Source organism: Alligator sinensis, unplaced genomic scaffold (genome assembly GCF_000455745.1).
Source record: "Alligator sinensis unplaced genomic scaffold, ASM45574v1 scaffold371_2, whole genome shotgun sequence".
Lineage (NCBI taxonomy): Eukaryota > Metazoa > Chordata > Crocodylia > Alligatoridae > Alligator > Alligator sinensis.
Genome location: NW_005842707.1, coordinates 311,502 through 334,208, shown reverse-complemented (window position 1 = coordinate 334,208; position 22,707 = coordinate 311,502). Strand labels below are relative to the sequence as shown.

The 22,707-nt window shown below is 44.1% G+C and overlaps 1 protein-coding gene across 3 annotated transcripts in view; it reads right to left on the bottom strand.

The window, feature by feature from the left end:
• Positions 1 to 3,569: 3,569 nt before the first annotated feature.
• The window catches only part of KIAA1958 (KIAA1958 ortholog), a 189,570-nt gene continuing 170,432 nt past the window's right edge, over positions 3,570 to 22,707 (bottom strand). The window contains exons 3-5 of one of the 3 annotated variants that reach the window (XM_014524919.2): positions 18,721 to 18,893; positions 14,225 to 14,880; positions 11,103 to 14,112 (exon numbers count right to left, since the gene is read on the bottom strand). In XM_014524919.2, coding sequence (XP_014380405.1) covers positions 13,974 to 14,112; positions 14,225 to 14,880; positions 18,721 to 18,893 — 968 coding nt within the window. In that variant the 3' untranslated portion in view covers positions 11,103 to 13,973. Of the gene's footprint in view, positions 3,825 to 11,102; positions 14,881 to 18,720; positions 18,894 to 22,707 lie in introns of those variants that run through there. The other 2 variants (XM_025216063.1, XM_025216062.1) reach the window with 2 other exon arrangements.

The window sequence follows — 22,707 nt, the reverse complement described above, 5'->3', positions numbered from 1 at the left end:
GGTGCGATGAAGGACACAGACATCTGCTTTACGAAGGACACAAAATCTTTATGGCAGCACACAGGCAACATCTGTTTGCAAAACTACATGAACAGAATTGATGGAGGCCTTGTTACAAACCAGAGTTCTAGCACTGAAGATGAATCTCCTCCTCTGATGGCTATATGAGACAACTGTAGCAGCCACAGCAGCTAACAGAAGGTCAGACAATCCGGTCCTTCACTGAATACCCAGCAAAAGCACTATTTGCTGCTCTCACACAGAGTTTGGACCTGCATTTTACACTCATCCAAAGACGGCATGTATGACAAGTAGAACAGCTAATGCGCTAGAATCATAGGATCATGGAAGTCCTCTGAGTAACAAGGCATCTCTGCTTGCTGACTGGAAAATTGAATGTTACAGCATGAAAGCACCTTTGTTACAGAACAGGCTCTCATGCACTGTGCTGTAGCCTGCCAGTGAGGAGCTGGGGGCAGGGCATACTTTATCCTTGCAGTTATTAATTGGAGGCTTCCTCCCATTTGCTTTAAGAACTCTTCCTCACTCCCAATGCCAGAGGCAAAAGCATAGGCCAAAACTCTTGTCTTTGGACTCCTATGACAAGGCATAGTCTTGACTCAAGAGAATCCCTGGCTTTTCACACTCTTTGTTTTAAATGCCCCATGGGCATAGAGCAAGGAAGTGCATGTCTCACCCCTGCAGTTGATAAGCTGGGTCTCTGCCCCTCCCTTGGAACACAAACATCCTCCACTGTTAATGCAGACTCATCAGCAATGAGCAGCAAAGGAGAGCATTTCCTAGGGTTTGCCATGGGTTTTCTGCCTGACTCAAGGTGTGGGGCATTCTTTCCTATCATCATCTCTAGTATACCAATACTGCCACCTACAAGCCATGAGGAGGCTTTTATCTCTCCCCTCTGTTGATGGATTTGAAGAAACTCTTCCTGTTTAGCTTTATCTTTTGTTTTCTTATTTTCTGCCTATTTACATTCTCACTGACACCCTGTCACAATTTTAGCTTCTCTCTTTCCTTGGAAGCTTTCTAAGAACTTTTTTCCAACTACTCAGTTGATCTAATAAAAGATATCACATCTGCTCAAAGAACCTTGCCTGTCTATGTCCTTAGACCAAAACGGCTACAGCCAAAAACCCTGTTTAGGTTACAGTGGGTCCTTGGCCAAAGCCAGCAGCAAAAGTAAAACTGATCAGCTCAAATAGCTTGATAAAACATACTTCCAGGGAGGTGATCCTTCCCCTCTATGCAGCGCTGGCCAGGCTGCAGTTGAAGTACTGCACCCAGTTCTGGGCACTGCACTTCAAGAGGGATGTGGCTAACCTTGAGGGGGTCCAGAGGAGGGCCACTTGTATGGTCAGGGGGCAGCAGGCCAAGCCCTACGAAGATAAACTAAAGGGCCTGAATCTATTCAGCCTCAACAAGAGAAGACTGAGAGGGGATCTGGTGGCCGTCTATAAACTCACCAGGGGGGACCAGCGGAAAATAGATGAGGCTCTGTTCCCCTGGGCACCACCTGGGATAACAAAGAATAACAGCCATGAATTGATTGAGAGTAGGTTCAGGCTTGATATGAGGAGGCATTACTTTACAGTTAGGGCTGCCATGTTCTGCAACGGGCTCCCAAGGGAGGTGGTGCTCTCCCCTACCTTGGGGCTCTTCAAGAGGAGGTTGGATCTGGTGAGGGTATTATGATTTCAGCACTTGTTCCTGCCCAGGGCAGGGGGTCGGACTTGATGATCTGTTCAGGTCCCTTCTGACCCTAGAAACTATGAAACATTGTGGCTAGGGACAGACATTCAAAAAGCTTGAGGCTGAACTGAATCAATCACTGCAGGTTAGTCTAACCTGGCTAGGTTAAACCAGTTTGTAACCACACAGACATCTCCTCTAGACTGAAAAAAAATTCAGGCATATGCCTGCAGTGGCTCAGGCTAGAAGCCAGGGGGTGCTAGAGCAGCCCTCCCTTCATTTCCACAGTGCTAAGCGGAATGGGGAGCATGGCTAGGCCCCGGCAGGAACACTCTTATTAGAGAAGGTTTCCTCCCCCACCCCTGAGCAGCCCAGCAGAGAATGTTTATCACCCCTAACTCAGTGTTTATCAACACATTAAGAAAACAAAGCCTCTCTCCATTAGTTCATGCTCTTCTTAAACAGCTTTTCCAAGGAACAACATTAAGCTACCTGTTGATTAGCTCCAAAAAGCCAGTCTGCCTTTGTTGTCTCCCACAGCACAGACTGTAGCCAGCATGTGGTCTGCTAGCTAATGCTGAGGTATCTGTGTAAGGCAGAGGGGTGGGGGGAATAATCCCTGCTTAGCAGGGAGAAACCAGGCAGATGCCTACAGTCTCTGCCAGAGCTCCAGCCAGGGAAAAGAGGGGAGGGGCCAGCCCTGCTGTGGAGCAGAGAGCCCCACCCAGCCCAGAGAGCATGCTGGGATGCTGGGGGTATCTGGTTTAATTTAAACCAGCAAAGGGTCTGGAACAGACATTGCATAAACCAGTTTGAGCCAGATCAGTTAAGTCAATTCAACCAGGTTTATTCTCAAACCCATTTCAGCCATTTTCAAACTGGTTTATGTGCACTGAACATCTGTTCTGTTATAGGTTTAAACCAATTTCTGATCACTTAAACCAGTTTGTGTGTATTGTCTGTCCCTAGCCTCTATATCTAACAAACAGGAGTTTGCTGCCACAAAGCCAGATGGCCCCTACATGGAGGAAGCACATAAGAAGGCTCTTCCATAGAGAAGGTCTATGTGCAGCAGAATCCTGCCTCCTCTTTGGTACTATGCCAACCCTGCAGCACCCATTAACACAAATGAAAGTTCTCACCTCTGTACCCAGGGTTATTTCTGTACTTTTAGCCAATGTCTGTTTAATGTTTACAGCCCTGTAGTTAAGACACACCCACAGAAGGACCAAAGCCTATCAGGCCAAAGAGGTCCTCAGACCATACATCCACTTCCTCCCTAAGTGCTTTGATAGGATTCAAACCCATTTCCCCGCACTAGAGAGAGGTGCCTAGTGAAGGTACTAACATGCAGGGAAGCATCTGGGGTTGGGAATCCCAATCAGAGTTAAGTACCTACCTCAGAGTTAGGCAACTGAAGCCAAAAGGTGAGCAAAGCCAAAGATATGTGCCCTGTGCTGGCTTTAACCTGCTTTCTTGATAGGTAAGAGTACCTTTTCCCACCCTCCCTATTAATCTCCAAACTCCCTAATAAAAAACTGAGAGAATTGTATGAAACAAAGTGAAGGACTCAAAACCCAGAAGCATGTAACCAGTCCTCTAAAATTTTCTCTCTTGAAAATAGAGGATAGCATCAACCATCTTTTGACTTTCATTTTTCTTGCTCTACTACCTAGGAGCTCTTCGATGATATCTTTCAGATCAGACGTCTCTCCCCAGAACTAGGCTTTCATGTGAAGTTAAAGCAAGACTTCCTAAGTGGAATAGAGCCCTCAGAATAAAGAATGAAGACAGAATAAAGATGGTCTTTCTAAGCTTCACTTTTGAAAAACAACTTTACACTTGCAATAGATGCAGGCAAGTTTAATAGTGTCCTCAATTAGATGCAGGTTTTGGAAATAAAAGCCCTTTTCTTTGCACAGAAACTCCAGCATGGCTTTTGGGAGAGTTCCAGGTTTTAGCCATCTCCCAGGAGTTTGCAATTAATTGTAAAGTTCCAAGACATTTATGTTACAGGGTGTATCTTTATCAGAGGTCCATCTTCTAATCCTTGGCTTAAAACAATACATTGCTGTTGCAATTCTTTGAGGGATATCCTTGCTGTTTTTCCTTCAGACCTAGTGGAAGAAACAAAACCTTCTTACTTTTAGAAACAGCAGTACTGCAGTAGCATAACAATTGGTGGGGAAGCAGGGCACAAGCCCCAGGTGCTGACTCGGGGTGGAGGACAGACACCAGAATGGAGCTAGGAGGTGCTTCACCCTCCTGTCTGCCTGATCCCTCCACCTCCTTCACACCCTACACATTCCTTGCAGTGGCTTGGCTTCCACAGTGGGGAAGGCAGAGCCACAGTGGCTGTGCAATATATTTGAGGAGAGGGACAATGCAAAAACACAAGAAAATAATTCTTGTTACTAATAGATTGCTTAATACACTCCAGAGTAGGACTAGGAACATGTCCAAGGTAGTAAAAAGTAATTATGTCTATGTCAGTTTCTAAATTGCTTTAAGAAATATGCAAATAACAAATAAAAGCATTAAAATGTTCTTGGTTATTGGTGTGAGAAAATTTAGGGGAAAAAAACTTCACCCTCTTAGACTTGTATTTATTCTTTATCAGAGTTGTCATTAGTAAATTACCTCAAACATTCTAATTATTACCTTGGCTCTTACTTCCTTGGAAAGACAAACAGAAAACAAACAGCAGGATAGTGGAGGGGGAGGGGTGAGAGGGTCAGGAGGATTGTGTTTAAGAATTCTTCCCTAAGTCTTGGAAATAACTGGATAGAAAAAAGAAAAAAAATGTGATTCAGAATGAAAATATGGCCATCTGAGCGGAGACAAAAACAACTTGGGGCTTTGTTGTTTGATTGAAAGCAAACTTCTGGCTACTACTAGCAATAAATTATGGAATTGTAAACTCCAAGGGCTGTAAGAGATCTCAGATTTGTTGAACTCTCTGCAACTTCAATTTCCACTCATCAGATAAGGTCAGGACTCCTAGGTGTGAGTACTGTTAAGATGCTACTTATATAGACGGTTTGTCTAATTGTATCTTCTGCAGGTGTGATTGACAGGGAGCTTTCAGCCAGTCAGGACTTGTTTGCATATTGTCAGCTACTGGCTGGTTTGTTTTTTTTATGACAGATAGTGTAATTGTGACCCAGTTGATCCTTGGTGCAACATGGTTGAAAGCAGTGTCAAAAGCCCTTGACAACTTGGCTAGGGACAAACATTCAAAAATCCAGAGCCTGAATTGATTCAATCTTTACAGTTTAGTCTAACCTGGCTAGGCTAAATAACTTTGTAGTCATGCAGACATCCCAGAAACGCAGGCACATGCCTGCAGTGGCTCAGGCTAAAAGTCAGGGAATGCTAGAGCAGCCCTCCCTCTCCTTTCACAGGGATGAGCTGAGGAGAAGGGCCAGACTCCAGCAGAATTAGGGAGGGATTCCCCTCTCCTTGATAACAGAGCATTTATCAGCTCTGTTATCAGCATTTATCACCCCATCAGAATACAAACAGCCTCTCTCATTAGTTCAAACTGTTCTTAAACAAAGAAGGAACTGAGGGACATTACCAGCTGAGCTTTGAGTAGCTCCAAAAAGCCCTAAATTGACACTGCTGTCTGCCACAGCATGGACCGTAGCCAGCATGTAGTCTGCTAGCTAATGCTGAGGTGTCTGCGTAAGGCAGAGGGACGGGGATCGCTGCTTAGCAGGGAGTTGGGAGTGGAGGGACAGAGCAGAAGAAAGCCAGGCAGACACTGTGCCTGCAAGTCTCTACTGGAGCTGCAGCCAGGGAGCAGAGGGGAGGGGCCAGCCCTGCTGTGGAGCAGAGAGCCCTGCCCAGCCCAGAGAGCATGCCAGGATGCTGGGGGAGTCTGATTTAGCTTAAACCAGAAAGGGGTCTGGAACAGACATTGCATAAACTGGTTTGATCCAAATCAGTTAAGTCTGATACTACATTCAGCCAGGTTTATCTCAAACTGGTTTCAGCCATTTTCAAACTGGTTTATGTGCACTGATCATTTGTTCTGTTCCTGGTTTAAACCAGTTTCTGATCACTTAAACCTGTTTATGTATAAACCTAGCCTTTATGTAATGAGATAAGTGATGATGGCTCCAGTATTGTTATTTCTAAAAGTCGAAACCAAAACAGTTTACTCCTTGTTCATACTGGAAAAAAAAAAAATTAGGAGATCCAGCAAACACTTAGAAACATTGGTTGCAAAATATCACACCACCTTCCCTGCTTCCAAAAACTTTACAGATGCTGAGATACTTAATCACAGTTCACATTTTGCAAAGATGATATTGCTTTTATTTCAGAGCAAATATAAATCAGTTAGAACCATCACATTGTCAAACTCAAAGACATCTTGTTAGATAGGATCAAGACAGAGTTTCCTTTACAAAAGCATTGGATTGGATTGTTTTCCACCTCATAGGGCTACCTACACAATCCCTCGAAAAAAACGACCTGTAGGTATGTCACAGGTGTATTCCTCTGACATAATCCGTTATCAACTGACAGCAGCTTGGATGACTCAATGCCAGTCTGAACTGGTGTGGCACCTTCTGACTTTAATGCTTTATTTTCTATTCAGATACAAATAATCCAAATGTTTGCACAACACAAAAATGCATCTTTTGTACTGGAAGATCTGAAATAGGAACAATCCTTTCCTTGGATAACATTAGGTAACAAGTGAGGACAGAGGGGCACCGATTATTAAATTCCGTGATTTTGGGGTACAGAAGCTATAATAGTATTCTAAGAAATTTGTTAGTGCCCCTACTGCTTCTTAAAGCAAAGAAATAGGAATTCTACTCTTTTTTCCCTTGTTAATGTTTTATAGATAATGTCAGTGGATCAGTTGCTCCTTCATACAATCATGAAATGCCTTCAACCTGTCCCAAAGGTTTCAGAAGGGAATAAAGGAAAAACTGTATTTACTCAAATATAAGATTACCTTGAATAAAAGATTACCCCAAATAATTAGATTCTATATATGGAAAAAATAGAAATTTGTTATAATTTCCAGGTATGGGATCTGATTATTGGAGATTTGCCTTGAATTTCCCCCCTCCCACTGCCACAGCAGGGAAAATAAATCTGGGGGAATCAGCTAGCCCCCTTGTCCTCTGCCCCCTCAACTTCTTCCCCCTGTAGTCCCTTCCCCCTTTTCTTACTGTCAGACCCTGCTTTCCATGAGCACATTGAAATGAAGGGTAAATTTGAAAAAAACTGACTTGGAAATAAGAAATAAGGCCTATAGAAATTTGCCTATAAGGGTACCCATAGACTTAGTTCATCCAGAATTGATGCATTTTACTTTTTGTGAAACTGCTGCAAGCTTTAGCATAGGTACTCCATAAACACAGTTCTAAGCAGCACTTTTGTACCTATTTATATATAGTACAAATTATGCATGATGTTAGTCTAAAGCCAAAATGCTCATAATTTACCATATAGTTCATAGATTGTAGAGTCGGAAGGGACCACAATGGATCTTCGTGGCTGACCCCTTGCCCGTGGCAGTAAAGAGGACCAAGGTCAGATGACCTCAGCCAGGTGACTATCAAGCCTCCTCTTGAAGACCAACCTTTGGGGTCCACACCTGAGGACAGAAGGGCAATCCAGGTTGACCTCAACAGGCTCAAGAAATGGGCAGAGGAGAGCCTGATGGCATTTAACACTGGAAAATGCAAGGTTCTGCACCTTGGGAGGAAAAGCCCTCAGCATACTTATAGGCTCGGCAATGCTACACTGGCTAGCACTTCAGATGAAAGGGACTTGGGGGTCATGACTCACCACGAGATGAACATGAGCCTTCAATGTGATGCTGCAGCTAGTAAAGCAAGCAAAACACTTGCTTGCATCCATAGATGCTTCTCGAAAAAATCCCAGGATGTCATTCTCCCATTGTACTCGGCCTTGGCGAGGCTGCAGCTGGAGTACTGCATCCACTTTTGGGCTCCACAAATTCAAAAAGCATGTGGAGAAGCTTCAGAGAGTCCAGAGGAGAGCCACGCGCATGATCAGAGGTCAGGAAAACAGACCTTACAATGAGAGGCTGAGAGCTATGGGGCTCTTTAGCCTGGAAAAGCGCAGGCTCAGGGGTTATCTGGTGGCCACCTATAAGTTTATAAGGAGTGCTCATCAGGATCTGGGGGAATGTCTGTTCACCAGAGTGCCCCAAGGGATGACAAGATCGAACGGTCACAAACTCCACTGTGACCATTTCAGACCAAACATAAGGAAGAACTTCTTTACTGTCTGAGCCCGCAAGGTTTGGAATAGACTGCTGCCAGAGGTGGTTCAAGCACCCACGTTGAACACCTTCAAGAGACATTTGGATGTCTATCTTGCTGGGACCCCAGGACACCTGCTGACTTCCTGCCCTTTGGGCAGGGGGCTGGACTCAATGATCTTCCAAGGTCCCTTCCAGCCTTAACGTCTATGAATCTATGAAAACCTCCAAGTCGAAAGTTCAGTGGACTGGACCCCACCTGAGTCAACAAGGTGACCCCACAGCTCAGCACTGCTCAGTATTTGTGTATACTCCAAATACCCTTCACAAAGGAGCCATGTGCTAATTAGCCCCTCATTCATGACTAGAACCAGATGTTTTTGTCACAAGTCTTGGGATCCTCCAATAAATTATATGCAGATGAGGTACAGGGCAACTTGATTCAGGTCCATCTTAGGGAGAGCAGATCCACACTAATCATATGTGACAGGCTGAGAGAGGAGGTGATGGGGGCCCCATTTGGTGGTATTTGACAGACATTTAAGTCTGGTGAAGAAACAGACATCATTGGAAATGGGAAAGAAAAGCACAGTTCAGCTGTGGGAGAGAAAAAGAAGTAAAAATGTATGCAGTGTAATGGCTCACCATGATCTGGAAAAGATTCAGCACTGAGGGGGACTGAGTGCAATGGGCAGTACCATAAGTCTATCTCCGATAGGTTGCACTAGTCTATTGTTGCATTGAGGGCCTTATCAATGCTTTAAAGGCAAAGAATGTGATTGGCAGAGTGCTGGGATGTAAACAGTAGAAGAGGGAGGCCTGAAACTCAAAACTATAGGAGTGGTGGCACGTAACCATGAGGTGGAAAAAGAAATGAAGAATGGGAAAGAAGGGCCAAAGACAAATGGAGAGTGGACAAAAGTGGGCAAACAGGGACAGAAGTTGGTGAAAGGAAAGGCAGGAATGACAGCAAAAGCAGTGAACCACAGCAGTGACAGAAAAGCTAATAGCAGGGTAAAGACAGGAGTGAAGGTGAGCGGGAGACAGAGCAGAGGCAGCAGGATAAAGGACATTGGGTGAGAAGCAGGGAACGACAGAGGTACAACAGCATGCTGGGCCACTGGAAGTGGCATAGTGGGAAGACATGGAAAATGAAAGGATAGATGGCAGAGAAGATCAGAGCCTGCAGATAAAGGTAATATTAGTTGGCAACAAATGGATATAGAAACAATAATGAACAGATATGACTTTTTGGAAAAAGTACTGCTTGAGATACTGGAGGTATAGGCAGAGCACCTAATCAGCTTGATCAACCTCCAAAACTGAAAATCCTACTGGAATGCAGAAGTGTTATGAACATTTCTGGAAGAGATATGCAGAGGAACGTGGAAGGGAAGAATTAAAAAAGTTAAAAATTCATAGCAGGAGAAAAGTCTAGTGAGAGGGCGATTGTAGTATGAATGTATACAGATTTCTTAGAAAGGTGGATGGAACAATACATTCAAAGAGAAACATGGGTAGAGAAAGTGCAGGATAAATATGGTATCTGGACAGGAGCATGGCAGGCATGAGTAGTGTTAAAATTGTTAAAAGTGAATGAGTGGCACCCACGTGGGCAGCACCTCCCATCTGTGATGCAGCTAGGGCCAAACCAGGAAAACTGTTATAGTGATCACCAGATGCTGAAGGTGGAAATGAGTCTTGGTAAGAGACCTATAAGAGGGTCAGAGGGGACAGATGGGAGGGGCAGGGAGTTTCAGGTGGTTACTGAGGTAATAGGGTTTGCTTTTTTTTTTTTTTTTTTTTTTTTAAAGAGAGGTTAATTGATATTCATGGGTTCTGTATGAAGAAACAGAATTCTGTGAGCAGCTCTTTGTGGGAAGTTGATGTATGTTGTTTACGGGTTTAATATATATAGTTGTATGTTTTTGCTCTATAGTTGTTTTGCTATATGAAGGCTTGGTAAAACAAAGATGCTCACTATGTGAAGCTTTGTAAGTGAAGAGTGATAAGTGTGTTTTTAATAACATTTGGAACAATAATAAAAAAGGTCCCCATCAGTATGTTTGCCCAATATGGGTCATGTGTTGTATAGTCAGCTCAGGGTTGGTTGCATTTAATCAACTTCAAAGCTGGTTTCTATTACCGAACACATGCTGCTTTTGACAGCAGTTTAATGATAGACAATGTATTTAATAAAGTTTCCTTGTATGCAAATATAAGACAAGGAGCTTTTTCCCCCCATGCTGATTAGAGGAAAAAACTCATCTTATATTTGAGTAAATATGGTACTAGACAATTTGCATTGTAAGTGAGTACTTTTAGACTCATGCAATAAGCAGCCTATCCATTCTGCTGCCATAGGGACTGGTGATCATGATCAGTAATCCTAGTGTAAGTAGACTCCAAAGTGGCCCAAAGGAGAAGCAGATGAAAGCCAGTGGGAGTAGGGCGCTTACATCCTCCTCCATTATATCTATAGAAATCTTTGCCTTAACATTTCTCTGGTGTCTTACCTAATGTGTAGACAAAATGAGAGACGTGTGTGCACAACACTTTAAAGTGGGCTAAATGCTTTTGCACCGCTTTAGTGGTGTCAGTGTTTGCATGCCTTGGTGGCGTATTGTGCATTAATTGCAGCCGCTGTAGGTGATTTGGCAGTGTATGCGCCTTAAATGACTTAGGGCACAGCAAACTAAAACTCCCTCAAGGAGTTTTAGTTTGCCGCCCCTACAGTCAGGGAGCGAAGCACCGGGCTCTGTGCAGCTCGGTGGGTCTGCAGGAAGCCCTGTAGGCAGCCTGGCAGCAGCCCGGGGAAAACAGGCTCCACCCAAGAAAAGCGGCAAGCCTGATCTTTTTTTTTTCCCCCCTCCCTGGAGCTTGCCTGAGCTGCGCGGGGGCCCGCTGCTTCCCTCTGCAGCTGCGGTGCCCCCCAAGACCGCCCGAGCCAGGTGCCTGTGGGCAGGTGCTGCCATGGGGGGGAAGCACTAGGACTCCCTGCAGCCCAGGGACCACTCCACCCACTGGCAGCTCACTCCCCCCTCCCTGACAGAGAGGCAGGTAAGTCAGCGAGGTTTGTACACAACACAGGGGTTTAAATCGGCCCTAAATTGAAGCGGTTCTTTTTAAAACCCACCGCTTCAATTTAGGACCCCCATTTCATCTACACACACCCTTACTTTCCTGAGGCCTGATTCTGTAGACTGAGAAACATTACCTGTGGGAGCTGCAGAAATTCAAGTGAAAATCAGGTTGCTTATTTCTGTGCCAAATACAGGTTCTGTGTACAACAGGTTTGCAGATTTTAGCCGCTAAATCTGACACTTCCAAGAGTAAAAGCAGAACAGGTCTGGTTGTTCCCAGTTCCATGCCTTGGAAAACACTACAAGCCAGATCTGACTCCATCTATGAGCCTGCATCCACCTCAGCATCCAAGTATACCCAAGCACTAACTGAAGTCCTTGGAAATCCATTAATCTCCTTTCATAACAACCTCTTACCCTTAACACCAGTCACACAAAAAAGCAGCAGGGAAGAGAAAGAGGAGGAGGACCCACCTACCTTTTAATGGATTTTCACGGCTGAGCAGGTAAAACAGAATCACACTGAGGAACCTAAGTTCACTTGAAGTCCACTCTCTGCTAGTCTGGCAGCACTTTGCACTGACTGCATAATCATTTGTGTATGTAATGGTACACAATAGTGGAGAAACAAGGTCCAATGTGTTTCACAGCAGTAGCAATGCATGCCAGTAGACAAAATCCCTTTCCAAAGAAAGTGACACTATTACAGGAGCTTAGCTTTTTGCTGTTTGTCAGCAATGACCAGTTATTTGTGATGCTGTAAGTCTGCTCTACTTACAGCATGCTGTTTGCTTACGATTATTAGTTTTACAGAACCAACAAAACATTTTTCCTTACACAGCATTTGCTTTCCTGTAGTCAGCAAAATATGGAAAAGTGATGTAAACAAGAGAGAAGGTACAATGCTTTGAGATATGCAATTTCTTTTGTTAATGCCAACAATATGCTGTACTCTGAGAGATTATGTCAAGTCACACTGCGCCTTTTAAAAAGAAATAAAACTTAATATACAAAAGTCCTATTGCTACAGCTATCAATCACACTTGACGTACTAAGAGTCTGATCATATATGGAGTCCTGAGCATCTGCAATTCCCCTATCAGCCAAACAGGAGCTGAGGTTGCTCAGACATCACAGAATTGGGTCCTCAGGTTACCAAAACAAGGGAGCAGATGTTTTCCACAGCCTGCAAGGAATATAGGCAGCAGCATGGGGTAGATGTTTCCCCTGCTAAAGCTAATGCTACTCTCTCTTTCAAGGTCTAGGGAATGATTTTCTCAAAACTAAAGCAACATTTAACCCTGCACGCAAATATTTAAAAGAGAGAAGCAAAACTATATTATAGAACTCACTGATATTAAGTAGACCCTCAAAACCAACATCTTTTTAGAAACCTAGACAGTAGACCTGCAATATGTGTACATGGCAGTCTTGCAAAAATAAAGCAAATTTCTGTTTACAATATACTTGGTTTCAAATAAGTATTGGACTTGAGCTCTGATTTAAAAGCATAACATGATCCTATTATGCAAAGGATTCGGCAACTTCTTCAATGTGTCTTCAACTTTATAACTAGGTCACAGCTCTGTGATATACTGACATCCAACAGCCATGTCACTTCTACAGGAGTGGTGGCTGCACAAGATGAAACCATTTTCTATAACCCCTAACATGAGTACAGGTCTCCTATCATTCATTAAGGACCTGATAACACTTCCATTTAAATCAATGCAAGTTTTCCTAATTACTTTAAAGGGCAATTGAATTGAGGCCTAGGAGTTTAGGGCAAAATTTTTTAATGCAACTAGTAATTTTGAGGGCCTCTCTGTTTTGGTAAGACACTGAGAGACAACCAGAAAAGCAACCAGAGACATTTAAAAGAGGCCTCAAATTTCAGATCACACCAATTGTTAAATTGCTGACATCAGGCCCTGTTAAGGTGTCTCAAAATCTAGGCATGCAAAAACACTGGTTCGTATTTTAAAAAATGTTGTCCCTAACTTTTAAAAATGAGTGACTTGAAAAGCTGTCCTTCCGGGGATGCTGTAACTGCTCTTGCTTGTTCCTTGTTTGATGAATCCAAGGATTACCCCTAGCCGTCTCTACAGATCCAGTGTAATTTACAGTGTGATGGAAAAATAACAGTATTTATGATATACCGAACAGATAGAGAAATCTAAGAACAGCTCACAAGAAAATAAAATTTGTATTGTAAGTGTGAAAGAAAACATAGGCACTTCTGCTTCAAGAGTTATCAGTCTTTGATTATAGCGCCCGAGCTCCAAGGCATATTTGTTAAGGACAAAAATCCACGATAGCCCAGTTCATCTATGATAGAGGAAATATAGTTTTCAAATGTTTGTATATCAATCTGGCCTCCAAAAATTGCCCCAGCTGACAGCAGGAAACGAACAACAACCACCACTGAAAGCTGCCACAACCCAAGTATACACGGTCCAAACGTGATTGAAGAAAGCTGTGGGATCTTCCATCAAGGCCTGCTGCTTGCTTTTCAACCAAACAGAAAAAAAAAGTGTCAAGTGCTATTTTTCTTCAGGAAATATTTAATATATCTGCCTCTCTTTCTCCTCATTCCACCATTTTTTTTTTTTTTTTTTTTTTTTAATAGTAACTTACTTTCTTCACAATGCACTAAAGCTACCGGGCTACTGGGAATTTTAATTCTTGTCCAGTTTAATGTGGCAGTTGTCAAGAAAAATGTGTGCTAAAAGGCACTATGTATTTAACTGATTTCCTCACCTTTGTCACATTCCTGTTTATGCAGCAATCTATTGTCTCAGTAATAAAATATATATTAACACACACTTGGAAAAGATCTCTTAATAACAGTTTGTTTTTTTTCAGTAGCAGCTGCCTTGATAAGAATCAAAGCAAATCATCAGCAGGGCATCATCTTTTCTGATCATCTATGGAAGTCTGGGTACTGAAATAAGTTTCTGTAGTTCACCAACTGTTCTTGTACAGCAGACTGAGCCCATGGATGGTGGCTGGCAGTGGAGGGCAGGCTCATTGGTAGGAGCTGAGAGAGCCAAACTTTCTGGAAGCCTGAGTAAATGAGACAAAAGTGAAATTTTCACAGTGGTCAAGTTTGACTTTTTTTGCCAGTTTTGGGACAACTCCCCTTAGGGAGCGGAGTCCCATCCTCTGCTCCTCATACCACACATTTCCCATGCCGCTAATCTCCTTCCGGGCAGTCAGGTAGAAAGGAGACTTGGCTTCCATCTGGCTCGGTGGTCGGTGTATGTACATGTACTTATAGAGGAGGCAGTATGGGCAGAGCTTGTGCCCTTTGGAGTGCTCGTGGTATATCTGGCCATAACACACTTTGTTCGAGCTCAACCTGTTCTCTCGCTTTACGCTGTCTGTTCTGGCAAAAAATGGCCTGTTTTGTGAATCCTTGAGCAACTCAATATCACCAAACATTAAGTCTGCATGTTCCTGTAATGTTCTCATGTTCAGGTACTGGCTGTTGTATTTCACCACCGTGGACAATAGGGCCACAGGATTATCGTCACCCAAGCATCCTGTCCTCCACATCTCTTCTTCATCTGAAAGGGAGAAATAGACAATGTTGCGAGAGCGAGCACCAGACATCCCGGCCTTGCTGAGCACCCGGAGCTTCTCCTTGAGCTTCTTGGTGGAGGAGCTAAAGGTGCTGCTGGTGATGGAAAATCCCACACCAGCGTTCTTCAGGATCCGGTCCAGTCCCCGACGTATAGCATGCAGGGAGGTGGCCAGAAAATCTGACCCATCTGTTTTTTTCACTGTGATGTAGAAGTCCTCAAGCAGTTCATTCAGCTTCATAGCTGGAATCTGGAACCAGAGAAACATATATCATCACAGTCTATACGTGATATACAGTTCATGTATTCACATGTTTTGATTTGGATCCATATAACTCTGAACCTCAGTGGTGGTCAGCTCTAGGGTTTAGGTCTGAGCCATGATAGACACAGGCTGACAATTAACTTCAGTTCCAGCTCTGGGTCCAGACCCAAACTTCCCCAAAGTTTAGCAATGTTCAGATCCAAGTTCAGGTCCACTTCTGTTCTATAGCCATCAAGACAGAACAAGTCAGTAAACATGCTCTTCTGCATCATGAAACTCTCAAGGGCCTATTTTGTGGAGAGGTAAAATACTCATCATGCTTTCTGCTTCCCCAAAAGATTGTTACTGCATAACCTTGTAGTCTTAGAATGAGGCTGCATATCTGCAGTATTTCAATCTAGTTACTGTAACAATGCCAATGGAAAGTGAGGCTGGGTGGAGATAAAAGGGAATTTAAGATAAACTTTGTTATGGATGATACCAAGGACATTGCTTGGGAGAGATGAGGATCTGGCTGGTATTATGGGTCCAAAAGTAGTGGGAGGAGACAGATCTGATCCATTTGGATGTTGGGTAGCATGAGAGTTATCATGGAAAGTTTCCTTCTAGGACGCAGAACCCATCTGCCGCCCCTTCACCCCCGAAGTGAGTGGGAGCTGTACGTCGTTTGGGTTAGGATTCTGACCAGTATGAACATATGCTGATGCTTGAACAGCATCCCTTCTACTCTGTACTTTTCCCTATTCAGCACCAGCTGTGGAAACTTTCCATTTCTCCTTTCCACTGAGATATACTTACAGACTCCATAAATCTCTTAATTAAAAGGAAGGCATTAAGCTGGTTATAATGAGCTGTTCCAATAACAGAAGGGCTGTACAATACTGCCTCTGAGTCCCAGAACCTGGGAATTAAGGAATATTCCCAACCTTTATTTGCAATCACAAGCACTTATTTGGCTGCAGCAGGTCATGCTTGTTGTTTTAATTTGTTAACTTGCAGACGTCGGTTTTGTTCCAGAGTTATCCTTTCTACGTTCACATCACAAACACAGCTGCTTATTATACAAACAGCGGCAAGGCCCAAAAGCAATAGCTTTCTTAACGTTGGAGCCTTCAAACCTTAAAATACACATTCCCTGACATCGCAGGGCAAAGCCGGGTGACCAGTGGGTGGCATTCCAATGACTTCCCTGGACTCACATGACATTTCTGAAATCTTTAGCATATTACCACAAGCAAATTTCTCTCAAACAAAGGCACCCTAAGATCTCATTATACCATAGTGAAGGCACAGCTACTGTAAGATAGGCTTTCTACCCAGGGGCACATCTAGAGGGGATGCAGTTCCCCTTACCCCTCCCATGGGCAACTGGTGCCACCTTAGTCAGGGGGTACATGCCCCCCAAAAGACCGGTCAGCGACCAGGAAGGGTGGTCCCCCACAGCCAATCTGGCCACAGGAAGCAGCTCCCACTCCCCGGCCCGCGCTCGCAGGGTGGGCACCAGCGCTCCCACCTGCCCCTGCTGCCCATTGCCTAACTGGGGAGTGCTGGCTGTCAGGGGGTGCACCAGTGCTCTCAGGGGGTGTGCGTGCACCCCTACGTGTCACCACTGCCCCCCTCCTCGATTCCTGCCCTACTCAAAGTTTAAAACCAAATGCCTGGTAGCAGCAGCAGCATTTCTAGTCAAGCAACAGTAAGGGTGTCAATGGTCATCACAGCTCATTAGAATCTACCTGATTCCTTCTAAGCACTTCACTCCACAGGTATTAACAACCCTCTCTTTTTTAATGGTCTGGATGTTCCACTAATCAAGCTAGCCTTCTTTGGAAATTCTGCTGTCAGTTAGCTGCTCCTGATAACGTAGCTCCTATTCAACAGCATTGCCGACTGTTTTTAACTCTGGTTAAAGAAACATTAACTCAGGTCTCGAAATAACTTTAAGTGAAGCATTGGATACACTACAAGCATGCTCAAGGAGGCTAGATATTGTTTTATGGATATGAAAGAGAGATATACATTTAATTCTAATGACTACAGGACCAACAAAAGTAAGCATCTTTTGATTATTTTGCCTAGTTTGTTGTGTTTTTTATACATAATAGCAAATTAATGCACATTCCAATAAAGTTGCATTTGTTTTTGCTTTGATTTGAAATAGAATAATATACCTCTTGCTCCCTAGTATATTAGTAAAGCATCTCATTTTTTTTTTTTTTAACTGGAGAAAAATGCGCTGTGATGCGCCACATCATCTACATCACCCTTTTTAAAATCCTACATACACCCATGGTTGAACCTCATAATATCTCTGATGCTGCTTTAAAACTCCTCCCATGATCCCATGGTTTTTATACTAGCTGTAACATGGGTTTATTTTGTTTGTTTGTTTACATTACGTCCCAGTCCAGCAAACCACTCATACATATGATTGACATTCACAAATTCATATATTCATAAATGTTAGGGGCTGGAAGGGACCTTACAAGATCATCGGGTTCAGCCCCCCCCGCACTTGGGCAGGAAAGACTACTGGAGTTAGATGACCCCAGCGAGGTGGGCGTCAAGACACTTTTTGAAGATTGCTAGGGTAAGTGACTGTACCACTTCTGGGGGAAGTCTGTTCCAGACCCTCAGTACTTGAATTGTAAAGTTTTTCCTTCTGTCCAATCTGAAGTGATCTTCAATCTGTTTGTGCCCATTGTTTCTTGTCTTGCCCTGGGGTACCTTGGTGAACAGATGCTCCCCCAGGCCCTGATATAGGCCCCAACTTATAGTTTGCCACCTAATCTCCTCTGAGTCTTCTTCTCCAGGCTAAACAGTCCCATTTCTTTCAGCCTCTCCTCATATGCCCTGCTCTCCAGACCTCTAATCATGTGCGTGGCCCTCCTTTGGACTCTCTCAAGCTTCTCCATAAACTTCCTGAAGTGCAGCGCCCAGAACTGGATGCAGTACTCCAGCTGTGGTCTGACCAAGGCCAAGTAGAGAGGGAAAATGACATCCTTAGCTTTGCTTGAGATGCATCGGTAGATGCATGCCAGTGTTTGATTTGCTCTGCCAGCTATAGCATCGCATTGGTGGCTCATATTCATTCTGTGGTCATGGCCCCCAGGTTTCTTTCAGCTGTGGTGCTGGCAAGTGTAGCACTGCTAAACCTGTAAGTGTTGCGGATTATTTTTCCCCAGATGAAGTACTTTACATTTCTCTGTGTTAGACGTCATCAGGTTATGATCTGCCTACCTTGTGAGCCTGTCCAAGCCAGCCTGTATCGCCAGCCTGTCCTCAAGCGTGACCACACACTCCCATAATTTGGTATCGTCCGTAAACTTTGTCATTAAATATGGGAGGATTCTTCTGGGCTTACATTGAAGCCCATGTTTCTGTGCTTTGCTGGACTGGACCTTTGGGGTAGATGCAAAATGGTATTTAGGTACCCAACACTTGTTCAGGTATCTAAACGTCCATTGATTTAAAAAAATAGGAGGCAGGTGCCTAAATGCCTTTTTGGATTTGACCCCTAGTGTCGAGAAATAAAACCAGCACAAGAAATCTGCCTCTGTCCCGACACATTAGGGGGCAGAACAGGGCAAAATGGGACACAACCAGAGCTTTCTCTATGCAGCCAGACTCCCTGGTTAGTGAATCAACCTTCTAGGTGGAAAGAGAAGTTACAAGCTCATGCCAAGGAACTAGCTGGCTGTGGGATGAAATAGAATCATATTCCCACCTTCAGCCAGCCCTGCCTTTCCCATTCAAGCAGTAGGTTGATGCAAAGAGGGGACCCGTGTCTAATAGTTTAACCAAGTCTTTTGAGAAGTGCTTGCTTACCTTTGTGATGTCCATGTAGTCCTTGAGTCCTTTTGTCATGCACCAGTATCTCCACACATTAAGAGCATAAAGGGTGGCCTTCGTAGTGTTTGGGCTCACAGCACTGATGCACAGGTACTTGAGGTCATCATCAAAGTTAAAGACAGGAAATTTGTTGAGCTTAGTCGAGTATGCTACAAGACAAACAAACAAGGGATGAAAATAATTTAGCCTGACTGACCTCTTTGATTAATTCAGGTTTCAGCAACTTGGAATTGCTAACAGAGCATGTGGAATATTGAAAAACGAAGTCACTGTAATAGAGAAGTCCCATGAAGCCCTTAAATGCACATTTATTGGATCTCGAGAAAAAAAGAATAATATTTCCAGGATGGGATCAATATGAGATAGTCCTAAAGTTAAAACATATTTTGCCAAACATGGCTAATGATCTGGATGGAGTAATGCAGAACCTATTGCTTTCCAGAGGTGGGGAGAACTGATGACCCTTCATTGGGTCAGGGAGGAGGAAAGCAGTATGGAAAAACAATCGGGTCAAAGTCTGTGCTATATGAATCATCTCAGAGCTAGAAACAGAAATACTCTGTCACATATATGACCCAGTTTAGGGCTGCACTCACCTTCTGCAGTCACAGATAGCTGTGCAAATAGATCTGAATTCTCTGCCCACTCCCCCTACAGGGCTTCACACCTATTTTTCACTCACTAAAAGGCAGTACAGAATCAGGCCCAAGACAGGTAGGCATGAGAGATGTCACGAGCCAAAAAGGACAGCAAAAATAGTCAATACTCACTTCTAAATTTCTCCTCAGCATTATAGGAGGAAACTGAAAGGTGCAGATTGATGAAGGACCATCTTATGGATATTCAGACACTTAATATCACTTATGAAAGAGTAATACATTTTTATGATCGCACTATAATTTTATTACTTCCACTATACTTTAAGTGTACATTTTATGGGCCTGAAGTCAGTAAATTCAACAGCCCAGGGCATGTAAGCCCCAGTAGGCTGCTCTTATTTGCGCACCAAGCTGGTGGCAGGTGAAGGGAATGGGAGCCACACTCAGGTAGTGAGCACAAGGAGAATGAGAGCTCCAGGAACAGCACCACAAACCTCCTCAGACATCCTATCCTCAATAGAAGTAGGTCCACAGTGGGCAAGTGAATGAGGAACAACTGCATACCTGAAATGGGGTGAGAAATGAGTAGAAGAAAAGAAGGTCCCAGCCTCCTTAAATAACAATGGGTGCCTATACATGTGTGGGAAGCCTGCTCTGAAGCGCAGTAATTACAGCTTGCCGGAGCAGACTTGATTAATCTAATTAGCTCGATTCATGCTAATTAGCATGCTCCAGCCAGGCACATCTCTCATGTATCAGCATCCCTGCATTTCAGAATGGCAGCAAGAGTGTTTTAACTAAAACTCATTCAATGAGCTTTAGTTAAAAGGTCCCCTGCTGCCATTTTGAAGCACAAGGACACTGATACACAAGATGCTGCGGGCACTTCAATTAGAGCAGCTCTCAGAGCCACTCTTATTAAAGCACCCACCCCTGGAGCATGTGTAAACCCCACCAATGAGACCATAATAAGTGCATATGCAAGGGGGAGCCCTCTTCCTTTTCATTTCTCATGGGACAGATGAATCAAGTTCAGGTCTGCTTCCTGGTTGACAACGGACCATACTCTACACTGGACCATTTATATTTTCATAGAATCATAGGGCATCTTTACATGTGCTCCAGGGTAGGGGGAGGGGTGTTTTAATTAGAGTGGCTCTTGTATTCCATGTTTCAAAATGGGGGTGGGGGTGCTTTAATTAAAGTGCCCCTGCCACCATTTTGAAATGTGAGATGCTTAATACACATGATGCCAAGGCTGCTGGAGCATTCCAATTCAAATGTGTCAGAGCAGGCATCAGACATGTATATATAACTGAATTACTAATAGAAGGGTGCTAAGAAGCAACTGGCAAGGCTTTGTCAAGGGTAGATCATGCCTGACCAATCTGTGGGGAAATGTGAGCACATCAGAGGATAGGGTAAAGATCCAGGCCAACCTTGACAGACTGGATTTATGGGCTGACCGGAATCAGATGAGGTTTAATAGGGAGAAGTGCAGGGTTCTTCATCTGGGTAGGAAGAACCTTCACCATAACTACACGATGGGTGGTGGTCCACTGGCTGACACAGCATCTGAATGGGACCTCAGGGTCACAATAAACCAGAAGATGAACAGGAGCCAACAGTGCAGTGAGGTTGCCAGAAGGGCAAAAAGAACTGTGTTGTGCATCACCTGATGTGTTGCCAACAGATCCAGGGAGGTGCTTCTCCCTCTCTAGTCAGCGTTGATGAGACCACAGCTGGAGTACTGTGTCCAGTTCTGGGCACCGCACTTCAAGAAGGATGTGGATAAGCTGGAGAGGGTACAAAGAAGGGCCACCCATATGATTAGGGGCCTGGAGGATAGGCCCTATAAGAAAAGACTCTGGAAACTGGGCCTGTTCAGTCTCAGTAAGAGAAGGCTGAGAGGTGACTTGATAGCCAGCTACCAGTATGTCAGGGTTGAGCATCAAGATCTGGGGGAGTGGCTCTTTAGGAAGGCACTTCAGAGGAGGATGAGGACAAACGGGCATAAACTAATAGAAGGTAAATTCAGGGTGGACATAAGAAAACACTTTTTCTCTGAAAAGGTCCCCAGAATCTGGAACACAATCCCAGCAGAGGTGGTGCAGTTGCCACCCTTGGAGGTGTTCAAGATGAGACTGGACAAGCACTTTGTTGAGCTCATCTGAGCCCAAAAACCTCCTGCCCATGGCAGGGGACCAGATTCTATGATATGTGCCCATAGAAAAGAAGGGCTGGAAAGGATTTCCAGAGGTCACCTAGACCAACCCCCTGCCTGAGACAGGATCATCCCTATCCAAACTATCCCATACAAACCATAATTTAAACTCTGCATAAGACTACCATCAGCCCTGACACAACACAGATCTAACACCCTAACCTGCCATAGGTAAAGCAAGGGAACCACAGCAGCCAATGTCCTGCTATGAAATGCTGTCAATATATAGGTCAAGAGATCCCAGGTAGAGGGCCATGCCCCCCACTATAGAGGAAGGAAAAAACCCTCACAGTCCATACCAATCTGACTATGAGGTAAAAATATTTCCTGACCCTAACTATGGTGATCAGTCTGACCCTGAGCACACGGGCAAGACGCTTTAGCCAGAAACCTCTGGCTTTGGTCCCTGCAGAAGCATTGGCACATCCCAGTCAAAGTCCCTAGCCTTGGCTGTAGCCAGCACTCAATGCTTCTAGAAAGGCTTAAAAATACCCCAATATGTAATAGAAAAGTGGGGGGAGGTACAGAAACAGCCAGCAAAGCCCAGAAGCATGGAAAATACCCATAATAGAACATAGGCATAGCTACAGATATCCAACCTAAACTTATGTTCCTGCAACTGTGTCCTCCTCTCTGCAGCAAGAGAGAAAAGGTGTTTTTTTCCTTCTTTATGGCAGCCCTTCAAGTATTCGAAGACTGCTATCATGGCCCCCTTAAGCACCTTCTCTACAAGCTGAGCATGCCTAGCTCCTTTAGCCTCTCCTCATATGACTTGCTTTCCAAGGCCTTGATCATCTTTGTTGCCCACCTCTGGGCCCTTTCTAACTTCTCCACATCCTTTTTAAAATGTGGAGCCCAGAACTGCGCATAGTAGTCCAGATGAGGCCTAACCAGTGCTGAGTACAGAAGCACTATATCCTCCCGTGTCTTGCCTGATACTTCTGTTGATGCACCCCAAAACCACATTCACCTTTTGTGTGGCTGCATCACACTGCATACTCATATTCAGTCTGTGATCTATCAAGACTCCCAAGTCCTTCTCCATAGTGCTGTCATCTAGCCAGGTGTCACCTATATTATATTTGTACCCTTGATTATTCCTTCTGAGGTGTAACACCTTGCGTTTGTCTGCATTGAACT